Source organism: Pan paniscus, chromosome 12, assembly GCF_029289425.2.
Source record: "Pan paniscus chromosome 12, NHGRI_mPanPan1-v2.0_pri, whole genome shotgun sequence".
In the NCBI taxonomy this organism is placed as follows: Eukaryota; Metazoa; Chordata; class Mammalia; order Primates; family Hominidae; genus Pan; species Pan paniscus.
Genome location: NC_073261.2, coordinates 68,305,120 through 68,313,552, shown reverse-complemented (window position 1 = coordinate 68,313,552; position 8,433 = coordinate 68,305,120). Strand labels below are relative to the sequence as shown.

Genomic DNA, 8,433 nt, shown 5'->3' with positions numbered 1-8,433 from the left:
TTCTGCTAGGTTTTCTCTAAAAAGTTTGAGATTTAGATCTTGTATTTAGATTTAGCTGTATGATCAGTTTCAAGTAAATTTTTACATGGGGTGTGAATTAAGGGTTGAGGTTTCTTTCTTTCTTCTTTTTTTTGTATATATGGATGTCTAGCTGTTATAACATTTGTTGAATATTCTGCCATTCCTGGGGCTTTAGATTAGTACTTTTCCCCATCTTTGTGGTCACACGATGACTGCAGCCATTTTAACCATCACATCAGAGACTATCTCTTCCAAGAATGTGTCCAGCAAACTTCTTTTCACCTCGTTACCTAGACTCAGCACATGCTTATTTCGTACTGTCTAAACCAATCATGGGAATTGGAATGGGGCCAGCATGGTTCATTTATTCATTGAAGAAGGAAATGGTTGCCCATATCCTTTCTAGGGGTTGGGGATACAGTAGTGACGAAAACAGGCAAAAATGTTGCCTGACCTTATGAAACATACAATTTACTGAAAAAGATTATTTGTCTTTTGTCAAAATAAATAATAAACTGTATAATATATTGCTGTATAGCAGTAGGTACTGGGAAAAATACAGGGAAAGAGGCTACGAAATATTGTGGGTGAGCTGAAATTTCAGATAGGATGTTTAGGAAAGGTCTCACTGAACTGACTTTTAAATAAAGACCTGAAGGAAGTGATGGAGCAGTCTATACGGATACCAGGTTGGAGAGTGGTCCAGGTGGCAGTAAATGCGAAAAGTTCTTGAGAACAGCAGGCCACTGTGGTTGAAGAGAGTAATAGGAGATTGGGGAGTGGGAGTGCGTAATAGGTAGATCAGTGTTGTTTTCAACGACTGGCAATTTTGGCAAAATTTCGTCATGTTGGGGGATATTTTGGTTGTTAACTTGTGTGGGAGGGAGTGCTGAGGAGACCAGGGATACTGCTAAATATCCTACAATGCACAGGACAGCCTACCTCTCAATCCTCCTCCTTCTCCCAAACCCCCAACAAAGAATTATCCAGGCTGACTGTCAATAGTGCCCAGGTTGAGAAATGCTGTTTAAAGTCATAGAGAAGACTGGCTAATTGTGAGTAAATTGGAATAACACTGAATTGTTTTAAGCTCAGTAATTATTTAAGCTTTAAGGATCATGTGGCTGTTTGCTGTGAACAGACTAAAGGGATAAGAGGGTATAAAACATTTAGGAGGGTAATACAATTACCTAGAGAAAAAATATGGTTTGGGCCAGAATGCAGGTAAGGGTGCTAAGTGATAGATGCTGGATGTATTTTGAAGGTTGAGCCAACAGGATTTACTAACACTGGATACATGCCTGTAGGAAGAGGAACCACCTACAAGTAATCTGCTGTGGCTGCTACTGGAGTTGTGTCTTCTCAAAAGGGAGCCGGGGAAGTGGTGGAAAGCTAAACAAATTTGGAAAGGAGGAAAGAGTACCCAATACGGATATTAGGATTATTATGCATCTGTTACATAAATATCTGTAATTATGCATCTGTTATATAAATATCTTAAGAAAATAAGAAAGGACACTGTTGGACCAGTGAATGACTAAGGGCACAATTATTCTATGGACTGTTTCTTTAAAAATACTTTTTTGTTTGTTTTTAGAAACGTCTTCTCATGCCATCTTTCATTTTGGTGACAGTCTGAAAGATGTAGGGAGTCCCAATTCCTTATTCTATCAAAGTCATTAAAGGGCTCTAATTTTCCTTTCAGTATTTGTATCCCAACCAATTATTGGTGGTTCCTATGTAGAATGCTGACGTATTAATAATCTTTGTCTAAGCATTTGTTTGGTTTAGTCTAAAATATAAGCTTACTATGAGTCTTTTTTTTCTTTCCTTCGAGACTGAGTTTCGCTCTTGCTGCCCAGGCTGGGGTGCAGTGGCGCGCTCTCTGCTCACTGCAATCTCTGCTTCCTGGGTTCAAGCGCTTCTCCTGCCTCAGCCTCCCGAGTAGCTGGGATTACAGGCGTCCGCCACCACGCCTGGCTAATTTTTTGTATTTTTAGTAGAGATGGGGTTTCACCATTTTGGCCAGGCTGGTCTCAAACTCCTGACCTCAGATGATCCACCCGCCTCGGCCTCCCAACGTGCTGGGAGTACAGGCGTGAGCCACCGCACCTGGCCACTATGAGTCTTTATGTATTAGAAAACTGCTTAATAAAGTCCTCACCTTATTGTCATAATCTTATAACCAATAACCTTATAATCTAACAACAAGGGTTATTTCCATTTCACAGACAAAAAAACCTGAAGTTTGTTAATTACGGTGTTAAATTATCCTACGATTAATGGCAGAAATAGGTCCTGAACCAATATGCCTTTGAGAACTTAAACGCGGTGAGTTACATACAGGCCCTCCTAACTGGAGTCTTCGCTAGTACCAATAGTTAGTTGCTCGGCGAGAGCTCGGTAAGGACTAGCCATTTGGAAGCTCGTAGTACTCAGGTTGTGGTACAGGAGATCTAACACTCCTCCTACACAAATGCATGTCGTGCTTATTTCGTACCAAATTGGTCTGGCGGCGGTTCTTCATCCAGACGCTGGCGGGCCAGGGTGGAGGTAGTAACACAGCTCCCATTCCCCATGTAGCCGCGCCCTCTCCTTCCCCTGGGCGTCTCCGGGGCGTGGACAGGCCGCTGAAAGGAACCGGCTGCGGCCTGTGTGAGGCTCCGCGGGCCGCTGCACTGCGAGGCCGACGCAGCTGGAGAGAAGTTAGGCAGGTCCTAGGGAGGGCAGGCTCGAGTGCTGGGCCCGCCTCCCCGCGGGACTGTAGGCCCGGGGGCTCCGCCTCGTCGCAGCGGCAGGCAGGAGGCGGTGCGCGCGGCCCGGCGACGGGGGATCCTGAGGCCCGGTCAGTCTCTTGCTCTGGGGTCTTGGGTGGCGGGCGGCACCTCCGCTTGCAGTGCCCGAGCCGCGGCCCCGCTCGGAAAACGGCTGCCGTCGGAGTTAGATGCCGGGGACTCCGGGCCGTCCCAGCCCCCGGGCCTCAGCTCCGGCCCGGGCAGAGTCGCTGCTTCCGCGTTTGGTTCCTTTTTCCCCGCTGGGAGTGAGAACAAGGCGTCCCCTTCTACTCACGTTTGCCAAAAGCGGGTCCGACGTGTTAGCGGAAAAGTGGGTGGAGTTTCTCTTTTTGCCGGTGCAGAGAAAAATTGTGGCGGGAAGTTGGGGCGCGGGGTTGGCCGTAGGTCCCCGGCGTGCTAAGGGCGGACGGACCAGGCGGCTGGGCCGCGCTGCTTCTCGTTACCTTCCGCAGGGTCAGGGGCCGCGGCGGGGTTGGAGGTCAGCCCAGGCACATGTTAACCCCAGGGTACCAGTTTGCTCGGAAACTCGTGTTGAGGACTCATCTTAGCCCTGGGAAGGTACCCAGAAGCCGAAGGGACACCCCTGACAGGGACCGGCCCCGAGAGGCTGTCGTTTCCCTTGGCAGATGAACTCGGGACTCGCCCCCAGGATGTGCATTTCGTAGAGTCTCCCTTACCGCCTCAAGCCCTGAGGCCGCTGCCTTGCCCCAAAGTGTATTTATCTTTTTTATAATTATTTAGAATTTATTCCTTAATCAGTAGTTTACACTTTGGAGACTTTAAGTTTTAAATCAGTAAATCTGTAATAGGCACCAGCCTATAAAATGTACTGGTCAAGGGAAACCTCCACAAAAACTTTTCCTGCTTTATGATACAATCAATGCTGTAGGCATAGGTCGCCATCCAAATTCCCAGCCCTTGTGTGCCTATCAGGAGGAGGAAGGTGAATATTGTTAAAGATACACGCAGCGACTCTACCTGGGACAATGCTGCTAACTAAAAAAGCAGTTAAGTGAAGGAGGAAAAACCCGTTAAAGGAAAAACAGATACTTTCTTTTATGGAAGCTAGGAAGATTATATTAAGAAAACTTTACATTTACGTATATACGTTTTTAATTAACTTTCATGTCAGAAACTCTTAATAGTTTTAAATACTTAGAGGATCATGGTTACCTTCACATTTAAATTATTTTCAGGCATGTATGCTGGCATATATATTTTCCCCTAAGAAATTTTCTCTTTTAACTCAGAATTTCCCATTGAGAAATTTGCTAACCTATGTACAATTATAATTAGTTGATTAAAGTTGCATAGCTGTGCTGTGGAGATTATGCTTTTGTTGTTGGTGGCACAGTTGTAATCTCTAAGGCAGGACTATTTTCACTGTGATGAACTGAGAAAGAGGGTAAGAAGACAAAATGCTGAGAATATTTTGGGAGCCCGAGAACTGATGGCCTAGTATTCTGCTAAGTTACATATCCGTGAAAATCCCTGGCTCATTTAACAAATGTTTACTGAGTACCTAGTGTCACGGTGGTGAGATGTCCATTGCCATTGTCTGTGTCTTCCCAATCCAATTCTGTGTTCTTTTCTAGTGACTGAAGACCTTCTCACTTTTAACATTTTACATTCTCAATGAAAGCAATATTTCCATGTACATGAAATTTATTTTCTTTTTTCATTGGAAATTGTTAATTTCGTGTTTCTTAAGGTGTATCCTGCACTGTTAATATGTGCTATAGAACCCCGAAATGAATTTTGGATGAAATTTGATTAGTTTGCTTCTGTTTTTTTTAAATATCCGTACCTCTTAGATCTCAGTATTGTAATGTATGTGAATTTCTAATTTGAATATAATGTGTGGGCTTTTCCAAACTGAATTAACTTTAGAATCCTAATTTCTGGGAACCTGGGAAAGTTCCCTATTGAAGACATTTTGGGAAGTGTATTTTAAGAGTTTTGTTTGTTTGTTTTTCTTTTTACCCATTTATCTCACCCCTTCTGCCAACAGAAGTGATGCCACCAAAAAGAAATGAAAAATACAAACTTCCTATTCCATTTCCAGAAGGCAAGGTTCTGGATGATATGGAAGGCAATCAGTGGGTACTGGGCAAGAAGATTGGCTCTGGAGGATTTGGATTGATATATTTAGGTAAAGTAAAACCTTAAATTACCAATTATTCTTATATCTGTGACTGTAACCGTGATTACTTAGTGGTATTTTAAGAATGGAAATATGGAATTCATATGTGTACTTTATTAAAATTCATGATTGTACTCGATTAAGTAATAATAGAGTACAGTGTCTAGGTTCAAGACATCACTGACCCACTCCTTGTTGTTCATGTTTTTCCGAGTAAATCTTAGAAGTCTTTTTAGAGCATAATTATACAATCTGCCAGACAAAATGCTGACTTTCTTTTTTTTGAGAGCTTGTTTTCTTAGAAACATGCTTTTTTCAGATGAGAAACCACAACTGTATAGATAAAAACACTTTCTGTTTGTGAATCTTAATCATTAATATTTACGCAATACAAGAGTCTAGTCATTTCTTAATTGGGCTCTACTGGAGAATTCATAGATAAAACTTAAGGCATCTATTCTGTGAAATGAATTAACTTCTCTCTCGTGCATCTAGAGTGGTCCTAGGGATGTGCCATTCTTGGGAAAATTGAAAAAATAAACACTCAAAATTATTTTCTGTGATCTGTGGTACAGGTAAGGAACCATGGGCTGGATAGGCCTTTACATTGCATTTAAGCATTTAAAAATTACACTGAACTTTAATGGATCATTGAGTTGGAATGAGGAGGGGATATCCATTAAAAGATTGATTAATAAAATAAGGAAAATAGTAGTGATTTTTAAAAATATACCCTCAAGGATAAATTCTCCTAAATGTACTCACTTGAGACTTGAGATCACATCTATTTCTATAGGAGATTAAGGAGTTGATAAAATACCTCCGTTGAGGGAATCTTGGGTTCTCATCACGTATTTCCAGAAAAACATGCTTCATGGATCCTGAAATATAAAAGATCCTCTTCTGATAAAATTAAGATTGTAGTTTTGAATGAATGAATGAATGAAATTTGGTCAATAAATATCTGCTTATTAAATACTTAAGTGTCTATTCTAGTTGGAAAGACAAGATCAGCACAAAAAATTGTATGGGTCAAGTAAAGGACCCATTTAAAGGGTTTGAACTTGCTTGAAATTGCTTGAAAAAATACTATGGTTATTAAGTGCTAGATTGAGTGACATAGTCAACACTGTTCAATAGAAATGTAATACAAGTTACGTATGTAGTTTAAAATTTTCTAGGAGCCACATTAAAATACGTTAAAAGAAACAGGTGAAATTATTTTAATAATATTTAATCCAGTATATCAAAAATATTATTTCAATATGCTCTCAACATAAACAAATGAAATATTTTACTTTTTTAAATGAAAGTCTTCAAAATCCAAGGTGTATCTAGTCTCAAGAGCCCAGTTAGCCCATGTGGCTCATATGCTCAGTAACTACATGTGGCTGCTGTATAGAATAGTGCAAATAAAGACTATGTGAGGATAAGTATTGTTTGAAACTTGAACTTAGTGAATTCTCTTTTACAGCAAAGAGTTAAGATCTCTAGTATACTGTCTTGACTCAAGGTTGAGATATAGTGTTGAATAAATTATTTCTGATGTGGCTGAGCTATAGACTTGGATTCCATAGCTTATCACTTTTGGTTTTCTAATATTTGTATTATTTGAGTAATTTCAAAGAACTAGAGAAAAGTATTGATGTGTTGATTTTATCTCTTTGATTTTCTTGAAATGTAAATATTATATGTATTTAAATTCAAGTGAATGTTTAAGATTAAATAGTGTATGTCTGTATACCTGTATGTATCTATGTGTACACATAGTCACTATTGTTACTGTTATGATAAAGGAATATACTTGCATAGGCATGTGACTTACTTGTCCCTATTCAAATGCAGAAAAATATTTGCTTCTTTCAGTCTAGTACAGTGTCACATATTTTTACTTTTTTTTTTTTTTTTTTTTGAGACAGAGTCTCGCTCTGTCACCCAGGCTGGAGTGCAGTGGCTCAATCTCGGCCCACTGCAACCTCCACCTCCTAGGTTCAAGCAATTCTCATGCCTCAACCTCCCAAGCATCTGGGACTACAGGCACCTGCCACCCTGCCTGGCTAATTTTTGTATTTTTAGTAGAAACGGGGTTTTGCCATATTGGCCAGGATGGTCTCGAACTCCTGACCTCAGGTTATCTGCCCACCTCGGCCTCCCGAAGTGCTGGGATTACAGACGTGAGCCACTGTGCCCAGCCTACTTATTTTTTTTTATTACCAAAATAATACTGTTTGTTTTACAATATATTTTCAGGGTTCAATATGTAATGGAACATTCTCTAGTATCTGAACTTTAGAACCTGGACCCTACCTAGGAAGATTAGCAAGTACACACCACTGAGGAAGGACTTTAAAGAAATATTTAGCTATTTTCAGAAAAAAGGCTCCAGTACTTCAGAATTTATAATAAAGATGTGTGTTCCAAATGTTATAACTGTTCCATTAAAAGTGATGCTAATGAATTATAGAATCAGTTTAATTTCACTAAACTTAGTTTTTACTATTTTCAAAGCTATACAAACAAATCAATATGAAATTACATCATGTTTTTGCATTTTATCATGGTTCTCATCACTTCCTCTATATAAATGAAGAGAAGAAGCAGTAAAATTCAAATTTTCCTGAATACTTTTGTGTCCAGTGACATTCATTTCGATTCTTTCCAGATACCCTCTTTCAGCAGACACTTGATCAGCGTTTACTGCCTAAGGCTGAGAAGAAACTAGCTGCTCTGTCTAGCTCATTGTACATATACAACTGTCCTCTAGCTTTGAGATCAGTAGCCAGGGCCTTTCGGTAATCAGCAGCTTACAGTTAAGGGGAAGGGGCAGAGAAGTTTGGTATTTACTCTTGACTTGGAGAAATAATGTGCCTCTAGCATTAATAAGAAATAGCTAAAAGAGTGAAAAGAAAAGACTGAATACAAGAACAAAGTCAAAGTTCTTTCTTTGAATATGAAAAGAGAAGGGGAGGAAAAAGGAAGAAAGGAAACTGGTTTAGGGGATGGGAAAAATTGCTATCATTTTAGTATCAAATGAATGAAAAAGTTTTTTAAATTTCAGGAAGGAGAGAAAACTGAGGGTTAGAATTTTACTATAATGCTGGGTATAACACAGAACCAAGTAAATTACGGGAGAATTGCATAAATAATAGCAGAGGTTTTGGCATTAGGAATATCTGACCTGAATCCTGACCTGATGAAGCCACTTATTCATCTAGTTACTTAATCCTTTGGGTTGTTTCTATTCTGCATAATTGTGATAATAATAATTGTGAGGAGAATTAAATGAGATTTTTTTTAAGGAACTTGGTAAGCATTTAATAAATGTAATTTAGTTATTTATTTCCATAGACTTTCCCATTCTTAATACTGGTGCCATAGTGGGGCCAGGCACAGTGGCTCATGCCAGTAATCCTAGCACTTTGGAAGGCCCAGGCGGGTGCATTGCCTGAGCTCCAGCCTGGGCAACTTGGTGAA

At 40.0% G+C, this 8,433-nt stretch overlaps 1 protein-coding gene across 4 annotated transcripts in view; it reads left to right on the top strand.

The window, feature by feature from the left end:
- Window positions 1-2,645: 2,645 nt before the first annotated feature.
- Window positions 2,646-8,433, top strand: part of VRK2 (VRK serine/threonine kinase 2) — a 112,950-nt gene continuing 107,162 nt past the window's right edge. For 3 of the 4 annotated variants that reach the window (XM_003830852.5, XM_024927598.4, XM_008956276.4), the window contains exons 1-2: window positions 2,646-2,866; window positions 4,828-4,968. In XM_003830852.5, coding sequence (XP_003830900.2) covers window positions 4,833-4,968 — 136 coding nt within the window. In that variant the 5' untranslated portion in view covers window positions 2,646-2,866; window positions 4,828-4,832. Of the gene's footprint in view, window positions 3,127-4,827; window positions 4,969-8,433 lie in introns of all 4 variants that reach the window. The other variant, XM_008956273.5, reaches the window with a different exon arrangement.